The 24963-nt window shown below is 42.9% G+C and overlaps 1 protein-coding gene across 1 annotated transcript; it reads left to right on the top strand.

Moving 5' to 3' along the window:
• Positions 1–2855: 2855 nt before the first annotated feature.
• NMBR (neuromedin B receptor) lies at positions 2856–24597 on the top strand. The gene is made up of 3 exons (XM_061626095.1): positions 2856–3289; positions 21946–22294; positions 24196–24597. The coding sequence occupies exons 1-3, from the start codon at positions 2856–2858 to the stop codon at positions 24595–24597; spliced, it is 1185 nt and encodes a 394-aa protein (XP_061482079.1).
• The last annotated feature ends 366 nt before the right edge of the window (positions 24598–24963 follow it).

Here is a 24963-nt window from a genome sequence, read left to right as displayed (position 1 = left end):
CTTGTTTGAGCCTCCAGGGTTATTTTCGTGAACTATTTTTCAAGACACCTCTGCTGCAACTTCCTATCTCTAGTTGTCATTCCCCCCCCCCCGCCAGTGCTCCTCACTTTTATCAGCTGCGTGGCAGGCAGAAATTCAGCAGGTGAAGCCGCCTCTTACTGGAATTCCCATGATAGCTTGAAATAACCAATGGGGGGGGGAAGAAAGAGTGCCTTAGAGCATGTACATTATCCCTTCCCCAGCTATGCTCCCGTTTCCAGATTTTGGGACAAGAAGTCGTGGAGTCCGAGTAAAAGGTGGTTTAAATCCTGGCAACAAGGGACTGCTTGCTCCTTAAGCCAGCCGTGGCACTCCAGCTATTTGGACTACAACTCCCATCATCCCTGACCATTGGGCACGCTGGCTGAGGCTGAGGGGAGTTGTCGTCTAACAACATTTGAAGAGCGACCGGTTCCCAACCTTTGCCTAATAACCGGAACCAGCTTAGATATGGGCAAGGCCTGTTTTGCTGCATTGGCAATAGTGATGACTGTGGCTCACATGGAATCAGTTTCTCGCAAACTACCTCACAGGGTCGTTGTGATGTTCAAATGTGAGAGCCTTAAAAAGCATCTGGTGCTCACGCATGCAACGCAGCAATAATATTTATACCAGTGCTATTTACCTCCGAGAAGGGCTTAGAAGGTTGTGGGTTGTTGTTGGACTAAAACGTCCCTTCAGACCCCGGTTGCCCTCGGACAAGTCATGTTCTCTTTCTCTTGCTTAAAATTATTAAAGAACCAGTCGCAGGCGGATGCCAGTGCTAGGCTGGCTGAATAAAATAAAACACTTTAGAATGAAAAGGGCGATTTTTGGCAACCGCTTTGCTCTTGTCAATCCTTCCCTCGCCACTCTGTGAACCCAAACCCATTTGGAGAAATGAATTTCAATGAGTCGGCGGGGCTTCCTTCCGAATCCCGCTTCTGCTCCGGACCAGAACCTAAAGCACAAGAGGTTCTGCCCGTTCATCTCTCTTTTCCCCTTTGTCTGCGCGTGAATGAGCTTTTGGACAGTGCCGCGACCGAACTAAGCAATTCTAGATCTACTCGGAAGTAAGTCCTCTTGCGTTCAGTGAAACATACTCCTAGGTAAGTGGGTCAAAGACTGCACGGTTAAAACTCCAGGGCACACATCACCAACTATTCCTACGCGCCTGCTCTGGCCTCTGAAAGCGTCGCCTTGCTTAGCTCCTTCACACAAAACACCCCGACGCGCGCGCGCGCGCACACACGTAGAGCCTAATCGGACTAGGTGTAGATTATTTGAATGCAAGAGGAGGGGAGGATTCGTGTGTTTTTGATTATGCCAGATGGTGAAGAGACAGACGGAGGACGATTCAACACAAATATGCATGGGCTACAATCCAAAGCTATCTGGGAGTAAGGCCCATTGAACTTAATGGGGCTTACTTCTGAATAGACGTGTATAGGATTGCGCCGATGGACAGTTATCCAAGGTGACGACCCTCCATATGTTGTCTGTAATCTCACAGCATTAACACTATAGCGGGAAAAACCGAAGGTTTTGGTTGCACACACAACGCGAAGATTGTCAAGTCTGCCGTCCAGGAATTCTCCCAGGAAAATGGGAAGATCTCGGTTAACAGTGTCATATAGATGATTTTTGGCCTGATCCTAGCCATGTTTACTCCAAACGGAGGAACTTAACTTCCAAGAAAGTATATTCAAGAGCGCAACCTGTGCGCTGCAGTTGACATCAAATAGGGGTTGCGACTCCTGGCTCCAAGGGACAGACAGTTCCCCTGTACCAGCCCCGTATACTTGCACCTTAGCGCTCAAAAGCGCAGCCATCCGCGGGGAGCTCCGTAGTACCACCGGCTCTGTGGTGTCTGCCTGCCCGCCTGGCGCTAAAGGAGCATTCCCACATAGCTTGGCAGCCCAATCCTATGCATGTCGACTCAGAAGTAAATCCGCCACTATGCACAGCATCAGCGTCTGTAACCTTGTCTGTGTTTGCTCTGCGTTCAATGGAGCTTCCTCCCAGATAACTGGGTATAGTAGGGTTGCCACCGTGAAGCCGGAGTCCTTAAAGACGGCCAGGTGGGTTCACCAGCTTTGAAACATGCTCGGACCGCAGAAGACGGTTCAGCACTCAGCGGAGGAGCAGGCAGGCGCCTCTTTTCACTGGTCCCTGCTGCGGGCAAAGCCTCTTTCTCTGACTCGGACGCTCCGCCAAGGCGGAGAGGTGGTCCCATCTCCCCCCCCCCGTTCCGCGAGACCCAATTTCTGGCTTTCCTCCGAACACTTTGCTCCTCCTTGAAGGGGCGTACCTGTCCGCGTATAAAGGGGATGGCACCCTGCGGAAAGAAGAAGAAGAAATCGAGTCCAGCTTTTGCCCGGCAGGAGCTGTCCAACACGAGCCGCGTAGAGCTGGGGAGTAGAATCATCCCATCTTCTCTCGAAAGAGGAGACGACCCTGTCGCCAAGCAGAGTCGCGCGTCTGTCTCCTTCGGCCGGGCGCCGAGCCGCTGAGCCCCGCGCGGAAGACTGAACAATAGAAACCGGCGCCGTTTCTTCCAAGAGTTGACGGAGATCCTGCTGAAACCCCGCTTTCCTGCGAAGGAAACCATTTGGATTCCGATGGGACTTCCTTCCACCGAAGGGTCTCGGGAAAGCGAAGCGACAGCTTGGCCCCACGATCAGTTCGGTTGTGCAGAAACTGCGCGCCGTGCCGCGAGGACCTTGACTGGAAGAGGCGGATTCACCTTTGGGCTGGCTTGGGGTGGGACGTGAGCGGGAGACTCCTTCAGCTAGGCACCGAGACCCAGGGAGAGAGCCCCTTCGGCGGACGAGACTATGTCGGGGCTGGCCGGCGGCGAGTCAGCCTGGGTCAACCTGACCGCGGAGGGCAACGGCAGCGAGGCCCGCCGGGGGCTGGGCAGGGCGGCGGAGTGGCTGCCCTCCTCGCAGCAAGCTCGGGCGCTCTTCATCATCCGTTGCGTGATCCCCTCGCTGTACCTGCTGATCATGGCGGTGGGCTTGCTGGGCAACGTCACCCTGCTGAAGATCTTCGTGGGCAAGAGCGCCGTGCGCAGCGTGCCCAATATCTTCATCTCCAGCCTGGCCGCCGGCGACCTCCTGCTGCTCCTTACCTGCGTGCCAGTCGACGCCTCGCGCTTCTTCCTCGAGGACTGGCTATTCGGCGAGGTGGGCTGCAAGCTGCTCCCGGCCATCCAGCTCACCTCGGTGGGCGTCTCTGTCTTCACGCTCACCGCCCTCAGCGCCGACAGGTAAGCCGAGGAGCGGAGCGGGCGCCGCCTGGCCGGGGCGCACGGAAGATGTGAACCGGGGGGAGGGGGGAAAGTTCTTCGAGGGAAAGGAGACAGAGAGAAGGAGGGAAGGCAGGACTGCACAGAAAGAGAGATACAGAGAGGAAGAAATACCCTACTGGTCTCAAAAGACGCACACAGAGAGAGACAGCGTTAACGAGCGCAAAGACAAAACTCTCTCACATAGAAACCGTTAGGGTATCCCTGCGAACGATTGCTATGGCAGGGCTTCTTTTGCCTTTAACAGCTGCACAAGAGCCGGACAAGTCAATGAACGAATAATTTCCCCGTTGAGAAAAAAAAAACTTTACTTGTTGAATGTGTGCTTTTCTGGCCCGTGCTAAAGGCACAGCTGCTCTGCTAGAATGGCAATCGGAACAGGACTATGAATTTAGTCAATTTGCTTCTGTTACCCACCCAGAAGGGCTGAACTTGAGTTCTGTGTCCTGCCAAAACCTCCACACTTGATCCTGTTTTGACTGCAGGGACGTGTGTGCCAGGCCCATCCCATATGAGGTTAGAGTGCCTCTGATCATGTACAGCAGGAATAGCTAACTGGTGCTCTGTAGTGTATAATGTACAATTCCCATCAATCCCTGACCACTAGGCATGCTGGCTGGGGCGGATAGGAGTTGAAGCTCCACAAAATCTGGAAGACACCCTGTTGATTACCCATGGACTACAGAGTGTGTTTTTCTTGACCTGTGACTAACCACAGCAGATGGGGATTAAGCATAGCTTCTGTGTGGAGGTGCTTAAGTTGCAGCGGTATCGTCCTTAATATTTTATGAGGAGATAAAGCACCCCTTAGCACCCAAAAAAGTATGTTGCCATGCTGCACATAATTAATGTATGGGAATGGTTGAGACGTGCTCACCTGGCCTTAAAGAGGGTTTCGGCAAATTCATGGAGAACCATGGCTATCAGCCATAATAGCTAAATGGAGCTTCCATATTCAGAGGCAGTGTACTTTTGAATGCCAGATACAGGAGACAAAGGGAAGCATACTGTTGTGCTTGTGAGCATCCCAGAGACATCTAGCTGGCCACAGTTGTAAGCAGATGAACCCAGGAAGGATCTTACATCCTTTCAAACCTGGAGTGCTGAATTCACTTGTGGCTCCCACATTTTAAGAAGGACTTGACAAACTGGAGTGTATCCAGAGGAAGGTGTGGCCAAGATTGTGAGAGGTCTGGAACCAAGTCCTTTGAGAAACTATGGAAAGAGCTGGGAATGTTTAGCCAGAGGAAGGTTAAGCATGATAGCTGTGTTAGGAACATACAAACATTGGAAGCTGCCTCAGACCACTGGTCAATCTAGCTCAGTATTGTCTACACTGACTGGCAGCTGCTCTCCAGTGTTCCAGGCAAAGAATCTTTCCTAGCCGTACCAGGAGATGCCGGAGATTGAACCTGGGACCTTCCGCATGCAAGGCAGATGCGCTACCATTGAGCTACAGCCCTCCCTTATCTTCAAATATCTGAAGGGCTGTCAAGCATGAGATGCTTCCTGTTGCTCCAGAGGCCAGGGCTAGAGCCAATGGTTAGAAATGGCAGGAAAGCAGATTTAGGCTAAACACCTGGAGACATGTCCTAATGGTACCAGCTGTTTGCCGGTGGAACAGGCTGCCTCGGGAGGTGAGGGGCTCTCCTGTGCTGGAGGTATGTAAGCACAAGCTGGATGGCCATCTGCAAGGATGTTATAGCTATATCTTGCATTGTACTTCCTCCACTGAATAGTGGTTGGACTCAATGACCTCCAATATCCTTTCCAACACAATGATTCAATGAAATATTTGGCTTTTAAGTGTATTTATGGTTGGGAATGAAATCGCCCACTCTAATCCAAGGTATACAGTGTGAGCTGTATCTATGCAATATTCCTGGGACTGGGATATCAACCATCTTTCCTCACTGATATCAAAAGTGAACTGGCTTGTTAGTAATGATCAACATTCAAGGCTTGAAGAAACTTCTCCTGTATAAAGAAGGGGGGAGGAAGGACCTCATTCCCTATGAAGTTGGCATAACTAAGAGTATCGATAGAATTAGGGGAGAGTGCAAAGATCAGCAATGGCAGAGCAAGGATTTTGCTAGGTGGGTGCAGCATGCAGGGGTCATAAACACTGCTGGGACTACTTGCTTTCTTATTGAAATGGGGCAATCTGTAGCTGAAGTAGCAAAGGAGGTTGCGGCATATATTTGGAGGTGATGTGGAGCCACTATACTGTTTTTTTTTAATTAGTATTTTTCTGAGTAGCAAACGGACTCCCTCCTGCCATTCCCATTGTAAGGCAGAGGTCCTCTGTCCAGTAAGAGTAAGAGGGCATTCCTAATTTGCCATTTTCCTAGAAACCTAAGAGTTACTATAGTTACTATAGTTAAGAGTTACTATAGTTAAGAGTTTGGTCACCTTCCAGAATGATGCCTGCCTAGTAGGAGGCCAAATACCCTACATACCCAAGATTACAAAATTTATTAATGGAAATCAAGTACAGTCAATCTTCTTGCCTCCAGGCACTCTGTTTTTGACAGTCACGTGCTAAAGGGTATCCTTTGAAGTGTCACCATGCAGATTTTAATGGCATGTTGAAACATGCAGAAAGTAAGCAGTCTTACTCTTTTGGGGAAGCACTCTCTCTCCCACCCACCCCCAACATCAATCTCAGCCTCTGGGTAGGTTGACCTGGCAGTTTTGAAGGAGATGGATGTGCATCCAGTGCACCTGCTTCTCACAAAATGGGAGGGAAGCTTGTGGCAAAAATGCATCCCATGCTGGGTTTTCACTGATCCCTCTACATTCTAAATTCAAATGATAGTGAGCATAAATCTGGCGCAAACCTCATGTCAAGAACTGTGCTACAAACTGGCCACTTTCAATAAAAAAGCAAGCTTTGAAGTTTCCTGCTTTGCAGGTTCCCTGAGCTCCCAGTTTAGCAAACAAGAGCTAAAACAAATGCAATGGCAGTTGCCATCTCCCATGCCCTGAGTCAGCTTTCCCCAACCTGATACCTGTAGTGGTTTTGGACTATAACACTCATCAGCCCCAGCCAGCATGGCCAATGGTCAGAGATGATGGGAGTTACAAAAACACCCCCCCATACATACACGCACATTGTAGATACATTTCAACAACAGGAAAAATGAGCTTAAATTACATTCATAAAGATATAGGTGTGCTTTGGTTATACACTATACTCAAGATTGTTTTTTTTTAATATGATGTCTTGCCCTTGGTATCCATAGTCATAGTACAAAATAATAGGGATATTATATTATACAGATATGAAGCTTGCATATATGTATATGTCACAGCTTTTTCCTTTCCTGATCCTTTCCAACTCATCAATCACATGCATTTTCCATAATACAAACAATGGGAAAAAGGTCAGCCCTCCATAACTGACAGTATCCACATATTTATTATTATTATTATTATTATTATTATTATTATTATTATTATTAAATTTATTAGTCGCCCATCTGGCTGGTTCACCATATTTGTTTGTTTGTTTGTTTCAGCATTTATATGTAACCTTTTAGGGTGAATCCTCCCAAACTGTCTCAGAAAATATTAAAAGCACAGAAATTTTAATTTAATTAAGAATAATTTTGTACTGAGCATGTGATATCATCCCCCTGGTCAAAATGTCCAGGGAGATCTTGAGATGAAGAATGGAATAAAGAAGCATCCTAAAGAGAAAATGTTGAAGTAATGAGTGGCTTTAGCTCCCTTTACATACACTGGCTACATATGTGTTCCAGCCATGACAAAGACGTAAAATTTCTAGATACCCTAAATAACTGCCTTACAACAGTTGGTCATGGAACCAACCAGAGGGATGGTGACCTGGACTTAATGTTAAGTGGTGCCCAGGACTTGGTGTGAGATGTAAGTGTTGAACCAATTGGGAAAAGTGACCATAGTGGTATTAAATATATATGTAAATAGCCAATTGTCATGAAAATCCAACAGTCACATATGACTTCAAAAGCAGAAATGTCCAAAAAATGAGGGCATTGGTAAAAAGGAAGCTGAAAGGCAAAGTCAAGAGAGTCAAATCACTCCAAAATGCTTGGGAGTTGTTTAAAAACACAATTTTAGAAGTTCAACTGGAATGTATACTGCAGATCAGGAAAGGTAATACCAGGCAAGAGGATACCATCGTGGTTAATGAACAGCGTCAAAGACGCCACTAGAGCGAAGAAGAGTTCCTTCAAAAATTGGAAGTCTTGTCCAAATGAAGAAAACAAAAAGGAACACAAACCTTGGCAAAAGAAATGCAAGCAGACAATAAGGGATGCTAAAAAAATAATTTGAGGAGCACTTTGTTAAAAACATGAAAGACCAACAACAATTTGTTTTAAAAATACATTAGTAGCAGGAGACTGTCTGTGGAGTGGTTGAACCCTTGGATGAGAAGGGACGAGAAGGTATGCTAAAGGTGGATAAGGAGATTACAGCTAAACTAAATGAATTCTTTGTATCTGTCTTCATAAGAAAAGAGTCTGATGAGCTGAGGTAAGTAGTGGTGATGAGAGACAAAGTTCTATGTCTAACAGACAAAATAAAAACTGGCAAATTGCCTTGTCTAGATAACATCCACCCAAGAGTTTCACAGAACTCAAATGTGAAATTGCTGATCTTCTAACAAAAACATGTAAATTGTACCTAAGATCAGCCTTCATACTTGAGGATTGGAAAATAGCCAATGAAACACCAATTTTTAAAAAGGGATCCAGGGGGGACCCTGGAAATTACAGGCTGGTTAGCTTAACTTCTGTCCTGGTAAAACAGGTGAAAAGTATTGTTAAAGATAAAATAACCAAGCAGATAAAAGAACAAGCCTTGCTGAAGCAGAACCAGCTTGGCTTCTGCCGGTATAAGAACATAAGAACATAAGAAGAGCCTGCTGGATCAGGCCAGTGGCCCATCTAGTCCAGCATCCTGTTCTCACAGTGGCCAACCAGGTGCCTGGGGGAAGCCCGCAAGCAGGACCCGAGTGCAAGAACACTCTCCCCTCCTGAGGCTTCCGGCAACTGGTTTTCAGAAGCATGCTGCCTCTGACTAGGGTGGCACAGCACAACCATCATGTCTAGTAGCCATTGATAGCCCTGTCCTCCATGAATTTGTCTAATCTTCTTTTAAAGCCATCCAAGCTGGTGACCATTACTGCATCTTGTGGGAGCAAATTCCATAGTTTAACTATGCGCTGAGTAAAGAAGTACTTCCTTTTGTCTGTCCTGAATCTTCCAACATTCAGCTTCTTTGAATGTCCACGAGTTCTAGTATTATGAGAGAGGGAGAAGAACTTTTCTCTATCCACTTTCTCAATGCCATGCATATTTTTATACACTTCTATCATGTCTCCTCTGACCCGCCTTTTCTCTAAACTAAAAAGCCCCAAATGCTGCAACCTTTCCTCAAAAGGGAGTCGCTCCATCCCCTTGATCATTCTGGTTGCCCTCTTCTGAACCTTTTCCAACTCTATAATATCCTTTTTGAGATGAGGCGACCAGAACTGTACACAGTATTCCAAATGCGGCCGCACCATAGATTTATACAACGGCATTAAGTCTTGTCTCACTAACTTATTAGAGTTGTCACCAAAGACCCCTGAGTAAGCGTAGCAGTCATGGAATAAGAGGAGAGGTCCTCTCATGGATCAGGAACTGCTTAAGTAACAGGAAGCACAGAGTAGGAATAAATGGACAGTTCTCCCAATGGAGGGAAGCAGTTAGTGGAGTCCCCCAAGGATCGGTACTGGGACCTGCGCTTGTGAACTTGATCATAAATGATCTAGAACAGCCTTTCCCAACCAGTGTGCCTCCAGACATTGTTGGACCACAATTCCCAAATTTTCTGACCATTGGCAATGCTGGCTGAGGCTGATGGGAGTTGTAGTCCAACAACATCTGGAGGCACACTGTTTGGGAAAGGCTGATCTAGAGTTAGGGGTGAACACTGAGGTGGCCAAGTTTGCTGATGACAATAAATTGTTCAGGGTCATCAAAACAAAAAGCAATTATGAAGAGCTCCAAAATGACTTCTCCAAGTCTAAACTGAGTTAATTTTCTCCCATAAGAGGCAGTGATGGCCACCAACTTACATAGCTTTACAACAGGTGTCTTCCAAGTCACTTACAGACCCACTGTTAAAGACCTTATCTTGGAAGACAATCTTACTTGGCCACGAGTGCTTGCCAATGACTGAATGACTCTTACTCTCAAGTCTTGCTTGTGGGATTCCCATGGGCAACTGGTTGGCCACTATGAGAACAGAATGCTGGGCTATGTGGGCCATTGGCCTGATCCAGCAGGTGCTTCTTATGTCCTTAGGTTAATTCATTGTGACATAATTGCTGTTCTATACAACCACAATTTATAAAACACTAAAACCATCTAAAAATATTATTCCAAAAGCAGTTGAAATGATACAAACACTATAAAACAGGGCACATATAAAATTAGGCATTGAAAAATAACAATTAAAAAAAGCAGCAGTTACCTAGCTACTGTATTCTGTACCAGTTGAAGCTTCTGAGCTTTTTTTTTTTTTTAAAGGCAGTGTTATATATAGTACATTACAGTAGTCCAGCCTGGATGTAGCCAGGGTATGTACAACTGAGGCATGGTCTGTTTTCTCTAGATAGTATTGCAGCAGATTGATCAGCCTAAAATGATTGCTACCGAGGACACCTATGGCTCAATGCCCAAGTTCCAAACTTGGGACAGCATTCTACTAACACATCCCATCAGCACAAGGCTTGCGGCTAGCACAAGGGGACTTCCCTCTCTTCCCTCCCGCACATACCGGTGCCCTCTCCAAATCTTCTCCGCAGGATTGAGAGAACAGATTGAGAGAATGCACAGGGCAAGAAGAGTGGGGATGGTGTTGTTGCAGAAGCAGAAATCTTTGTGCTGCTGACAGGACCCTGACTTTGCACTATATTTGATACAGTCCTTGGTCTTTAAAGTGGGAGTGCCTCTCCACTGAGAACCAGTTGCAAACCTCCATCCAGATCAGCAGATGACCCTCACAGCACCTCCATTTTATCTGGATTAAATTTCAGCTTGTTTATTTTAATCCATCCCAAAAATGCTTCAAGTTTATTCAGGGCTTCCCTGGGACTGATGACCTTTACCCTAAGCTTCTGGATATCTTCTGCCAATAGATTCATATGGTGGTGGTGGTGATCGTCTTCTTCTCCTTGTTGTTGTTATGATTATTATTTCAATTTCTTGCTCATCCTTCACTGTAAGGTCCCAGGGCAAATTACAACAATGTGGGTTATCCAAATAAAGAGTTTTGCTAGCACAATGACTTTTAGCTGTGCAATGTAAGTTCCCTGCTCTCTCCTCTCCCCACACGTCCCCATGCTCTCCCTAAATTGCTCCAGAGGGTTAAAGGAACCTCTGGAGCAGATTTGGAGGGACACAGTGAGATGAGAGAGCAAAGAAGTTACATTGTGCAGCTAAAAGTTTTTGTACTAGCATAACTGTTTAGTTGGATACCGTCCAATATTTAACATGAAAATATTAAAAAGTGTGGGGATTGAGAGGGAACTCTGGCACCCTTAATGCCAGTAGTCATGAGATAGAACAGTAATCTCCTACCACTTCTTTCTGGGTTCTTACCTCCATAAAGGACTGGAGCCACCATAACACTGTACCAGCCCAGGAGAATATAATGGTTTATGGTATTACAAGCTTCCAAGAAGTCCCAGTGTTTCTGTACAAATCATCTTGCAAGAAGTGGTCCTCACTTAACTATGTCACTTGGCCAGCTTCATAAAGGCAGAGGTATATTTTCCTTCCCCATTTTTCCTTAGCAAACTTTCCTCAGTATCTCATACTTTTCTTTCCTGAACACTGGGAAAAAAAATATTTGATGAAAGTTGGGAAATCAAAATCCATCCAAAGAAGATTTTGCTAACAGGTGGCAATATTCTACGATTCTGTCTGACTCTGCCAAATCATTTTGTTAACAGGAGTATGAAATTGGCATTCAGCTGGAGGGGCATTTTTGCTGAACCAGCAGGTGGCATGAACACTATAGTCTAAGCAGAATGAGGTCCAAAACACTTTTTTGTTTAACTTTGACTTAAATTACATACCTAATTATCCTCTGCATGTTTTCCCTTGCTTATTAATGAATTAGTCTTGGATATTTCCTGTGTTGCATAACTTTTGGAGAAACATTCCTGTATTTTTTTTAATATTAGGACTGAGCACCAGATTTTAATGTTCTGGGCTGATTCAGTGGAGGCAGGGTGGGGTGGGGAAGTGGGAACCAGGCATGGACTGAGTTGGGTTGAGACAGCCCTGGGTTGCCTTGGTTGGCATGCCCAAAGGGATCTGGGGCTGTCAGGAGGTGGGGCATCTGGCAGGAAGGCTGCTGGGGCCTGCTTCACCAGGAAGTTTCCCATAGGGAATGTCTGGGAAAACAGACCCCAGCAGGACTGACTCCTCTGCTGGCCAGCTGGTGAGTGGCAGATTCAATCTTCCAGGCTGTTTGTTGTTGTTGTTGTTATGTGCCTTCAAATCGATTACGACTTATGGCGACCCTATGAATCAGTGACCTCCAAGAGCATCTGTCACGATCCACCCTGTTCAGATCTTGGAAGTTCAGGTCTGGGGCTTCTTTTATGGCATCAATCCATCTCTTGTTTGGACTTCCTCTTTTTCTACTCCCTTTTGTTTTCCCCAGCATTATGGTCTTTTCTAGTGAATCATGTTTCTCATGACGTGTCCAAAGTATGATAACTTCAGTTTCATCATTTTAGCTTCTAGTGAGAGTTCTGGTTTAATTTGTTCTAACACCCAATTATTTGTCTTTTTCACAGTCCATGGTATCCACAAAGCTCTCCTCCAACACCACATTTCAAAGGAGTTGATTTTTCTCTTATCCACTTTTTTCACTGTCCAACTTTCACATCCATACATAGAGACTGGGAATACCATGGTCTGAATGATCCTGACTTTAGTCTTCAGTGATACATCTTTGCATTTGAGGACCTTTTCTAGTTCTCTCACAGCTGCCCTCCCCAGTACTAGCCTTCTTCTGATTTCTTGATTATTGTCTCCTTTTCGTTAATGACTGTGCCAAGGTATTGATAATCCTTGACAAGTTCAATGTCTTCATTGTCAACTGTAAAGTTAAATAAATCTTCTGTTGTCACTACTTTAGTCTTTTTGACGTTCAGCTGTAGTCCTGCTTTTGTGCTTTCCTCTTTAACTTTCATCAGCATTCTTTTCACATCATTACTAGCTTCTGCTAGTAGTATTGTATCGTCTGTATATCTTAAATTATTGATATTTCTCCCTCCAGTTTTAACACCTCCTTCATCTTGGTCCAATCCTGCTTTCCATATGATATGTTCTGCGTATAGATTAAATAAATAGGGTGATAAAATACACCCCTGTCTCACACCCTTTCCGATGGGAAACCAATCGGTTTCTCCATATTCTGTCCTTACAGTAGCCTCTTGTCCAGAGAATAGGTTGCACATCAGGACAATCAGATGCTGTGGCACCCCCATTTCTTTTAAAGCATTCCATAGTTTTTCATGATCTACACAGTCAAAGGCTTTGCTGTAATCTATAAAGCACAGGGTGATTTTCTTCTGAAATTCCTTGGTCCGTTCCATTATCCAATGTATGTTTGCGATATGATCTGTGGTGCCTGTTCCCTTTCTAAATCCAGCTTGGACGTCTGGCATTTCTCACTCCATATATGGTAAGAGCCTTTGTTGTAGAATCTTGAGCATTACTTTACTTGCATGGGATATTAAGGTAATAGTTCGATAATTACTGCATTCCCTGGGATCCCCTTTGTTTGGAATTGGGATGTATATGGAATGCTTCCAGTCTGTGGGCCATTGTTTAGTTTTCAATATTTCTTGACAAATTTTTGTCAAAATTTGGACAGATTTAGTCTTGTAGCAACTCTATTGGTATGCCATCTATTCCTGGTGATTTGTTTCTTCCAAGTATTTTAAGAGCAGCTTTCACCTCACCTTCTAAAATGTCTGGTTCTTCATCATACGGTTCCTCCATGAATGAATCTGTCATCCTGGCATGTCTTTTATAGAGTTCTTCAGTGTATTGCTTCCATCTTCCTTTTATTTCATCTGGGTCACTCAGTGTGTTCCCCTGTTGATTATTCAACATCCCTACTCTTGGTTTAAGTTTCCCTTTCATTCCTCTAATCTTTTGGAACAGGGCTTTTGTTCTACCCTTTTTGTTGTCCTCTTCTATTTCTATACAGTAACTATTGTAATAGTTCTCTTTGTCCCTATGTAGTAGTCGCTGTATTGTTACATTTAGGGTTCTGACTGTGTTTCTATCTCCTTTTGCTTTTGCTTTCCTTCTCTCTTTAACCATTTTAAGAGTTTCTTCAGTCATCCATTGAGGTCTTTCTCTCTTTTTAACTAGAGGTATTGTCTTTTTGTATTCTTCCCTGATAATGTCTCTGACGTCACTCCATAGTTCTTCTGGTTCTCTGTCAACTAAGTTTAAAGCCTGAAATCTGTTCCTTATTTGATCTTTATATGTTTCTGAGATGTTATTTAAATTGTATTTCAGCATTATGAGTGCTTTGTTGTTGTTCTTTAGCTTTACTCTGATTTTCGATACGACCAGTTCATGATCTGTACCACAGTCTGCTCCTGGTCTTGTTTTTGCAGAAAGTATGGAACTTCTCCATCTTCTGCTACCAATTATATAATCAATTTGATTCCTATATTGACCATTTGGTGATGTCCACGTGTACAGTCTTATTTTCGGTTGTTCAAAAAATGTGTTCGCAAAGAACAAATTATTGGCTTCACAGAATCCAATAAGTCTCCTGCTTCATTTCTTTGTCCTAAGCCCCATTTCCCCACAATTCCTAGTTCTTCTCTGTTCCCTACTTTTGCATTCCAGTCCACCATGATTATCAGTACATCTTGTTTTGGTGTGTGATCAATTTCCTCCTGTACTTCTGTGTACAATCTCTCCAATTCCTCTTCTTCTGTGTTTCCATTGGAGCATAGACTTGGATGATGGTTATGTTTCACTCACTCAGACCTTGTGTTGTAGCTCCTAATTGCTTTTGCTACATCACTTCTCACTATTAAAGCAACCCCATTTCTTTTTAATTTCTCATTTCCTGCATAAAATATGTTGTAGTTGAACGTGTCCCATTCCCATCCATTTTAATTCACTCACACCAAGTATTGTAATGTTGATACGTTCCATTTCTTGTTTGACAATTTCTAACTTTCCCTGGTTCATGCTTCTCACATTCCATGTTCCTATTGTGTGCGTCGTACAACTCCGGACTCTCCTTTTGCATCTGTGCGCATCAGCCTCTAGACTTCCTTTCGGCTTTGACCCAGCTGCTTCATTAGTCACAGTGCTACTCGGACTTGTCCTTTGTTCTTCCCCAGTAGCTTGTTGAGTGCCTTCTGACCTGGGGGTCTCATCTTCCAGCACTATCTCATGTTGTGTTTTGGATAGTCTGTTCATAGGGTTTTCATGGTAAGAGGTATTCAGAGGTGGTTTACCATTGTCTTCCTCTGAGTTTGGATGCATCTTAGTCTGGTGTCTCAGCTTTGACCATTCCGCCTTGGGTGCCCCTGCTAGGAGTTTAGCCTCTCAGTCTAGACTCCTGATGGCATTGCTCTTAGCTTCTTCAACACTCTCAAACCCCCTCACCATGTTAAGGTGTGCCGCACCCCATAGGACTGAACCTCCCTGTTCTTAGTCAGGAGGGGCAGAGAAGGAGACATAGTGTCTCCTTCCCACACTCCTCTCCTGACCATATGTTTAGTTAGGGTTTTAAAAACCCTAATGAAACATTAGCCTCATCCCCCAATTTGATTCAGGGCCAGATTCAGGGGCAATGTTAGTGATGCCTGGGCTGACTAGGGTCAGGTCAGGAGGACTGTGCAGAGTCCCATTTTATATGCTATTTAGAATTCATCATCATGACTCAGCAAAAATGCCCCTCCAGCTAAATGCCAACTTCATTGAGAAATTGAAGGGCGCACAGTTTCACACAAAAAAAGTACCAATTGAACCTAAACATTTCCCCAGCTATTTCACATGAAACCTTTCAAATTATCTTTGAATAGTGCTGATGCATTATTTTCTGCAAAATTCCTGTTCTTCAAAAGGTTCCTGCCAGAATGTGTATTTTATGTTGGCAAAACCTGGTTTGTTTAGAGTCTAACCCTCAGGTTATATCAGCAGATTCTGAGGAATTTCAAAGTGTGCAGAAGTACAAAGACACTTTGCAAAAGTTGAGGAAACTCCCAAAAGTTGTGGGAACCCTAAAAACAATCCATTGCAGAGTAAGCATGCTCAGTGGGCATGGACTACTGACTGACTGGTGGTGGTTGGGACAGAGATGTAGGAGGGGAGAGGGAATGAAATGGAGTATCTTAGGGGAGGGCATGGCTGGCTGGAATCTTGAACATTCTGCTGCAGGTTCCACTTGTTTCGATTTGTAAGGTACTAGATATACCACTTTGGAGTTGCATACCAATCCTAAACACATTATATGGCTCATTTCTTTCCTTGTGAATGAATATATTCTGCTTCAGGAGAGGTAGATGAGCAGAAAGTGTGGAAGAAATGGAACAGAAAAGGAGATAGCAGCACCTTTCTGAATGGGAAGGACATGGAATTAGGGAGCAGTTCTTCTCCCCTGAAGAACAGAAATGCTATGGCCATTTTGTTTATTCTGGCACTCTGTGCCAGCTATAGATCCAGGCAATGGCCCTCAAAAAACATTTGCTTTGGCAAGCCTGTATCCTATCACAGCCCTAGCTACCAGCATTTTTGCAATATTGCAGGGGCACTTTGTCCCATCATTCCTTTTTAATTCTTTTATCTGTCACAGACTCTTTTAAAGTTTAGAGAGAAGATATGGTGTACAGTTCCATGACATCAATAGTATTATATGGATAAATGGTTTGGAAATCAGCATTTCTACCACAGCTGGCATCACCTTTCAGTCATTTTTCCTTGCGAGAAACTGATATGTGGATTTGACCTTCTTTGCTAGTAATTATGTCTCTAGCAGATAGGCATTGATCTTGCTTATCTGAGCATGTCTCCTTCAAGAGGTAGCTGCTTGATTCATCTCTGTGCAATTGGTAGAGCGTGTGAACACAGCCAACTATATCAAACATTTTAATGGCACTTGGAGAAGCATCAGCACTGGGGAACATTGATATACTGAAATATTTTCACTTCGCTACCTGAAATGTATCAGCTTCAGTTCATTGTGGGGAACCTGTTTGAGCTCACCGGCTTTGAACTCACAATTGTAGGCATGTTAAGGGCCAGTAACTTACTGTGGCTGTAATGTGGAGGCCACTTCCAATGGCTGTGACTGGTATCTGAGAAGCCCTTCATATGTGCCACTTACCATGTCGATTAGGTGATTGTCTCCACAACACCACAAATCTTTTCTATGGGCTGTTTGTAATAGTGTGATGAAAACATATCTAATCTGGCCTCCCATAGCAAGCACAGACTTTCCTGAGGGGGTATCATTTCAATTTTCAGTAGGTGGTAGTGGGGAATTCCTTTCATAAAGGGCAAGATTTCCTGCAAGGTTGAAAGACTCACTCTTGGAGCCAAACTAGATATGATGTCATTCACATCTTTAGCTAATGCAGGACCCTCCAACACTGGGTTGGAACCTGTGGTGTGGGAGGAGGGAACCTTTCATTCTTTGCTGCCATCATGGTTCTGACTTCACCCCCCCATCCCTGTGCCAGCTGTTTTCCATGGAAGGAAGGATCCCACTAGCCAGAATAGGCCCTCCCAGTTTGGATCAGGACTATGGTAGAGCAAAGGGCTGAAGACACCTTATCCCATGTCACAATCTTGAACTGGCTTGCTCCCTCACCTCCCCAAGTATTTATAGGGGGGTGGGACGCATGCCAGAGCTAAAAATGCAAATAAAGTATTGTCCATTGTGGCCCTTAGATATATTAAAAATGTAAGAGTAATATACTGTACGAGCATCTGTTGTGGTTACGTTTTTGTACCTTGTAGCAGCTACAGAATCAGCAGTGGCCAAACATTCATTGCAGATCAAAAGGTCCAGTCCCTTTTTGTAATCAAAGGAATTTGTGCCTGTGGCATGCATACATAATAATAGGCCCATTTAATTGTGTTAGAACCATTGAGTTGGCAAGAAATATATGTAGCCCCTGCTATTCCTAAGTGGTGCTCCTGGACGATCTGCCCAGTTGCATGCTACCTTCATGGTCAGTTAAGACTATTTGGTGCATCCCTTACTATTTAAAGTTTAGTTTAGTTTATTATTATTACAGTCAACGACCAGTTATATATAAAAAAAATATCATACAACAACAATACAAAAGGAGAATACCCAAAACTGGCTATTTAAAATATATGGATAAATCTTTAAAAGTACAACTAGTCAAGGCACACACAATTTTCGCCAGCGAATTGCCACAGCACTAAATTTGGCCATAACTAGGGTAACCTGGGGTGTAAAATCCCCTAGCAAATAGTCCGCATAAAATCTTTCGGTCCTGCCAGGTAAAGTCTTTAAAATGGGTATTATTAGTTGATGTCTTAGATCCCGATAAAAAGAGCAGCGAAATAGTACATGTTCGTTAGTTTCTATCTCCTCCGCTCCACAGGGGCACATCCTTTCAGCATAAGGGATCTTATTATATCTGCCCTCTAAGAGAGTGGAAGGCAAGATATTTAGTCTAAGTAGAGTAAACACTCTTCTATATTTAGGTAATTCTAGAATAGATAGATATGGCATTAGAGTACAAAATTTTGGGTTATATCTATGACTTTTAATTTGCATTAGGTGGTGCTGAAAATCAATGTCCTTGAGGCGCTGTTTAATTGTTGACCCTGCTAATTCAGGTCCCATCTGTATAATAAGAGGTAAGGAGAATCCCAAAGTGTGTATTTTGTCAAGTATAGAGTCCACCCAAGGAGAATGGAGGGTATCTGTTAAAACATGTGAAGCCAATCCATTCGGGTTGAATAATAACTTCAACCACAATGATTGGAGTCAACCATCAATGGATTGGAGTCCAGCTTCCAATCTCAATATATAACTAGGTACACATGTAGGTACTCCCAGTATAGATCTTAAAAAAGAATTCTGAACAGATTCTAGAATTGAACATTCTCGTCAGTATTTATTTGGGTTCCGTACATTAATTGGGGGATGACCTTTGCTATGAATATTTTTATAATGGGTGGCACAGATTGACCACCCTTATTATAGAAAAATGTTAATAGGGCCTTGATTGTCCGTTTAGCATTTAGAATAGAATGTTTAAAATGCATTAGCTGAGAGCCAGATGTTTGAAAAAGAATACCTAGGTATCTGAAGACTTTTACCTGTTCTATGCAGTGGTTGTTGATTCTCCACACATGGTTTGATCTTTTCCTTGTAAAGATCAGGACCTTTGTTTTTTGATAGTTGATTACTAATTCTTCCCTCTCACAGAAGGAAGCAAATGACCTCAGCAATCTTTTCATACCAATAGGTGTTAGAGATAGAAGAACTATATCATCCGCGTAAAGGAGGCAAGGTCTTGGAAAGCCAGCTAAATTAGGGGGATGTGAATGAGTGAGGGCCAAGCTTTTCACTACTGTATTTATATAGATGTTAAATAGTAATGGCGACAGTATACAACGTTGTTTCACCCCTTTAAAAGTTGGTATTGGGTTTGTTAAATGCCCTTTGTTATTGCAACGAATTTGCAAATGTGTATTTTCATAAAGCCCCTGTATCAGCCTTAATAGGCGACTGTCAATACCTAATTCAGTCAATTTAGACCAAAGTCTAGTCCTTGATATTAAGTCAAATGCTGATTTAAGATCTATGAAAGCAGCATAAAGGGCGCCACCCTTTTTGCGACTGTACTTAAATGCCAGATGCTGAAGGACAAGCGCATGCTCGAGGGTTGAGCGTCCAGATCGAAAACCTGCTTGTTCTGGCGCTAGTATTTCTATTTAAAGTGATATATATTATTATTTGCATTTGATTGTTTCTTCTCTAGCCCATAATATATTTCCAGAGAGGTTTTTAGCACAAAACAAATTAACCACCATTAACTTCTGTTAATTAAAATTAAATCATTTAAGAACTCTGTTCACCTGGGCTCTAGGTTCAAGAGCGATATCCAGGTACAGCTTGCAAATACTCTTCTATAACAGTGGCAACTGAGCACCTCTCCTTTGAGTAGGTGAGACTCTGGAGCTTGCATTTTTCCTTTCTCCCACAGTGCTCTGCAAAGAGCTGTCTAGATTTACTTGGGGGTTTATATTTACTAAGGGGATTTCCTCATCTAATCAACACACTTATTGGTTAACGTGGTCATTAATAAAAGGAACAAATCTTCAGCTTCAAATTCCTGGACATCATTAATCAAGGCTGTTTGCAGAAAGCTTGAAGGCACTTGTTGCTTAAAGGCTGAAGACAAATAGTTTTCATTACGCTTGCCAGACTGGTGTTGAAAGAATTTGTTTGTGTGGGTCTGTGGGTTTGCCTCTGTTATGTGAAACTGAAATGGATATCCTTAGGGACCAAATTCAGGATCAGCTGGGGTTAGTCTTCCATGTAATATATTTTCATGCAGAGTAGTAGATGGTATTATTTCAAGATCCTGATGTGTGAGTCAAATGCCAACAGTACTGCTGACTTTAGCTGTGCTTAGGGGAAACTAGCTTTAACTTTTGTATTTAATTTTAAAAGGATTAAATTCTAAAATAAGATGCATAGGTAGGAGATCAAGCCTATTTGAATGTTTTTTCCATGATGTCATAGGCTTCTCCCCATGACCCCAAATATGGGAAGGCTGTCAGAAGATACCCAATGATGAAGAGGTGACACTGCATATGCTTACAGGTCCTGGAGGAAGGGCTGTAGCTCAGTGGTAGAGCATCTGCTTTGCAGGCAGAAGGTCTCTGGTTCTATCCGTGGCATCTCCAGTTGGGGCTGGGAGAGACACCTGCCTGAAGCCCTGGAGAAACTCTGCCAGTCAGTGCAGACAATATTGAGCTAGATGGACCAATTGTCTGGCTCTAAGGCAGTTTCCTATAGGTGGTGTTCAACTAAGTCCTACTCAGAGCAGACCCACTGAAATTAATGAACCTCAGTTAGTCATGCCCATTAACTTCAATGGGTCTATGCTAAGTAGGGCTAGCATTGGACATCACCCTATGTTCTTAAGTCCTGCTATTTTTATTATTACTTCACATGCGGAAGAATTGAGTCCTTAGTTCTGAGGCTGAGTCCTTGTCAATGATGGCTTAAATTAAGCCCAGAAGCTCTTCTATAATTTTTTTTTGCAAGCCTTATGACACATGGCAATAAAAGTCTGATGTCATGTTTCTGATATAATGTTTCCATTCATGTCTAATTATGAGTCAAGAAATTTGTTACAGAAAGTGCCCCGTGTTGTTTTTTGTGCAATGTTAAAGGAAATATTGGGATCTCTGCTTCTTAGACAACATCCTGACTTTTCAAGCTTATCCTAGGAACTTCTATCTTAGACCCAGTAACAAAACATTGATTAGGTATATGTAACCTTTACAAGTAATTGACAAACCATTTTACAATATATATTTTAATATTTATAGATGACTTTTTGATCCAGTACTAAGAACATACAAATGCCTTGTTGGATCATACCAGGACAAGGTCTTTCTATTCCAGTATTCTGTTTCCAACAGTAGTCAGTCATATACCTCTGTGCCCTCATAGGCAGGTCTTCCCCCTTGTTCATCCGTGTTCATACATATACTTCCTTTGTACATGGAAATGTCATGTATGTAGTATGGTGGGGTGAAAAGATTTAGAAACTTCATTTGTTCTCCAGGAAAGCCAAAAGTTTACCCTATGTCTTGCTAAAAATGCTCTGAAGTTTAAGATAGGTAGACAAATGGGGGGGAGAGCCAACTGGTAAGAAAGTCGGATGTGGAGTTATGTGTCACAGTAGCATCCAGGCTCCATTGTGTCAACATGTTTTGAAGTAACAGTAATGAACAGGCAGAAAAGACTAAATCAAACAAACTCATATGAAGCCCAAATGAATAAAATAAAGCAAAATATTGCACACACAATTTAAAATATGCCCCAGTAAGGTGCCCAGGGTGATGTGATGTCCTAGTGGCTTTGACCAAATCAGTAGCAGTCATGATAAAGATGTGAATGGCTGCAGTAAGACTGTTTCCCCACAAGGAGAGGTGTGACATCTACAGAAAAAGAAGCAGGATATGTATTAAATGAAGTCTACTGGGGCTGATTGGATATTTCTGCTCTCTTCTAAATGTGGTGAAGATTTGTATTTTTTGCAACCATACACTTGCTTACTTGCTTGCTCCCTTCTTCCCTGTATCGTTGTCTGCCTCCATTCCACCTGCTCCATGTTAAACACATAGAGACATTTCTGCAGGCCTTCTGAATGGATGTACAGGAACTCATATCTGTTAACTGGTGTACTATTTTCTATCCCCACTCCTCTCAAAGGATCCCAGTAGGAAGCTATCTCCTTTTTTAAAAGAAGCTGTATTGTTTGAAAAAAAACACATTAACTTTTCTTCATATACTTTTAGATACAAAGCAATTGTAAATCCAATGGATATTCAAACGCCCAATGCAGTTCTGTGGACCTGTATCAAAGTGATTGCCATCTGGATAATTTCCGTTCTACTAGCAGTTCCTGAAGCAGTATTCTCCGAAGTGGCAAACATCAATGATGCAGATAATGTCACTTTCACAGAATGTATACGATATCCGTTGAAGGATGATTTGCACCCAAGGATCCATTCAGTGATGATACTTTTGGTATACCTCCTTATTCCACTCACCGTCATTAGTGTTTACTATTACCATATTGCAACGACTTTAATTAAGAGTGCACATAATCTACCTGGAGAAAGCAGTGCACAATCTAGAAGACAGGTAAGTTGTCCCTATGTATGCTAGGAGAAGTTACTTTAAGAGAGTCTCTAACATCTTAAGATCTTGCAGACCAGGTCACATATTATTTCAAAGCACTAATATGCTACTAAGGTATTCCTTCTTTTGTTTGCTCATATATTACCAGGAAGTTTGTTTGCTCATATATTACCAAGAAACCAGCAACCGTGACAACAACCAACCCCCTCCCCTCATTAGCTTGAGAAATAGCTACCACATAGAATGTTTGGTGAGTGCCAATGAAAGAAGGAAAAAACAGTTGTCCAAGATAGAATTTCTTGTAATTTAACCCTGTATGAACTTGTAGCAGATTTTCATAGTTTCCATCAGAACCCATTGCAGGTTCTGTCTTGTTTTAGATGGTCCCCTGGTGTCAAAGAGCTTCAGTTGGCCGCTGTAAAAGAAACTAAGAGCTGGTACACACCAGTGACATAATGGTGCGTGCCACCATCAAGAGCTGTCTGTAAACACCTAGCAGGGTTTCTAGATGTCAAAGGGCCCTCTGAATTCCAGTTAGACCCTGTTTTTTTATCTGATAATTGATTGGGTTCCAGATTTATCTGCAGGATATCTCTACTGTATTTTCCCTACTGCTAGCTGATAATAATATATTGGTTTAGTAATTACAATTTTTGTCATGAAAATGTAGCATTTTCTAAAGAAGGACTTGGCAAGTTATACAGCACTAAGGGAAACACTGGAAAGAAAACATAAAAACAAGAAGAAGCTGCTGGATGAGGCAAATGGGCCATCATGATTGCCAAACAGATGCCTATAGGAAGCCTGCAAACAGGACTTGAGTGCAACAGCATTCTTTCCACTTGTGTTTCCCTGCAATTGGCATTCACAGCATATTGCCCTTAACAGTGGAAATAGAACATAATCATTGTGGCTACTAGTTACTGATACACACAATGAACCAGTTATCTGTAGATAATTTATATACAGCTATGATAAGCTGCAGTCTTGAGCACTCCTCTTAGAACTGAAGTCCACCAAAATCAGCAAGTATTCCTCCAAGACAAATTGCTTTGGAATAACCTATTTGGACAATTATAATTTATATAAAATTTGCTTCTCATATTCACAGAGACTGTGAATTTCAGACAATAGTTAGGAAAATAATGTGTTGTACTAGTCTAGAATATAAAATTGCATGTCTTAAATGTGATGATCATGAGTCACCCTAGTTTTAGAGCCATTTGGGACAATGGAAAACTATCCTGTCATTGACTTGAAACCCTCAGTAAAAGGATATTCCTTCATACTCATCCCTCCTCTCTGTTCTGACTTCTCATCAGTCAATAATTGCTGGATGGCCCAGTTCTGCACTTGGAGTGATTCTTGTCTAATCATGTATCTGTGTACATTCTCTAATGCAGACTTCTTCAACTTTGAGTCTCCAGATGTTGTTGGACTACCTCTTTCATCATCCATGACCATTGGCTAAGCTCCCTGGGGATGATGGGTTGCAGTCCAACTACATCTGGGACCCAAGGTTGAAGAACTCTTCTCTAACTTATAGTTAGCAGAAGGTGAGCTTTGACCTCTTTGGTGTTGGGTGGGGTTGGGGAAGGATACCCCATGCTCCCCTTTCAACAGGCCATTGGTGAAATCAAAGATACAAAAGAATGATCTGCAGCAGAATGTGCAGCTTAATGCCATGTCAAGGATCTGTACCTGAAAACATCTAAGAACTAATGAATGTAAACAGGTTTCATTGGCAATAAAATTTGGCTTCCAATGCTTTCACTTTACTAATTGCATTTGAATGCATTGTGGAAGCTAATGTAGAGCATAATGTCATATATTCCAATTGTGCTGTAGCAAGGAACAATTCCATCTACTGTGATTGACAATTTCTGCTCATTTTATCTTTTTAGATGGAAACTCGAAAGCGCCTGGCCAAAATTGTGCTAGTCTTCGTTGGGCTTTTTGCTGTGTGCTGGTTGCCTACCCATGTGCTATACATGTATCGGTCCTTTAACTACAGCAAGATTGACCCTTCACTTGGCCATATGGTTATTACTTTGGTAGCCCGAGTGCTCAGCTTCTGCAATTCTTGTGTCAATCCATTTGCCCTCTATTTCCTCAGTGAGAGCTTTAGGCGGCATTTCAATAGCCAGCTTTGCTGTCGCAGGATGCCTCGTCAACAGAGATCTGCCAGTTACCTGCACAGTTCCTCAGCCATTCGAATGACTTCATTGGAGAACAATGCCAGGAACCCTGTTACCACGACAACACTGCTGAATGGGCACAATCCAAAACAAGATATAGCATTGTGATTTAATCAAGGCAGTATATGAGCTCAGAATGAGTTGGGTTTAAACTATAATTTTTGTTGCTAGTCAAAAATCCTTAAAACAGAACATTGATGAATGACCCCCAATTTACAGAGTAGCAATTAAAAATGTGTCTTCATATTGATTTGGTAGGAATTAGGAGTATTCCCCTCACTTAAAGATATTTGGTTGGTTGGAATTGCTGAATAAGAAAGATACACAGTATGAAAAGGAATATACATGATCAGTTGCTTTTTTTAAATGAAAAAGTACTGACTTACTTAAATGATAACTTCAAGGTAGGTACACTTCGGAAGCTCCATGACTGGGTTTAGCATCTTCTCATAAAAGACTATCTTCCCAATCCAG

The sequence above is a fragment of the Rhineura floridana genome, chromosome 4, assembly GCF_030035675.1.
Source record: "Rhineura floridana isolate rRhiFlo1 chromosome 4, rRhiFlo1.hap2, whole genome shotgun sequence".
In the NCBI taxonomy this organism is placed as follows: Eukaryota; Metazoa; Chordata; class Lepidosauria; order Squamata; family Rhineuridae; genus Rhineura; species Rhineura floridana.
This window is presented reverse-complemented; position numbering and strand designations above follow the sequence as displayed.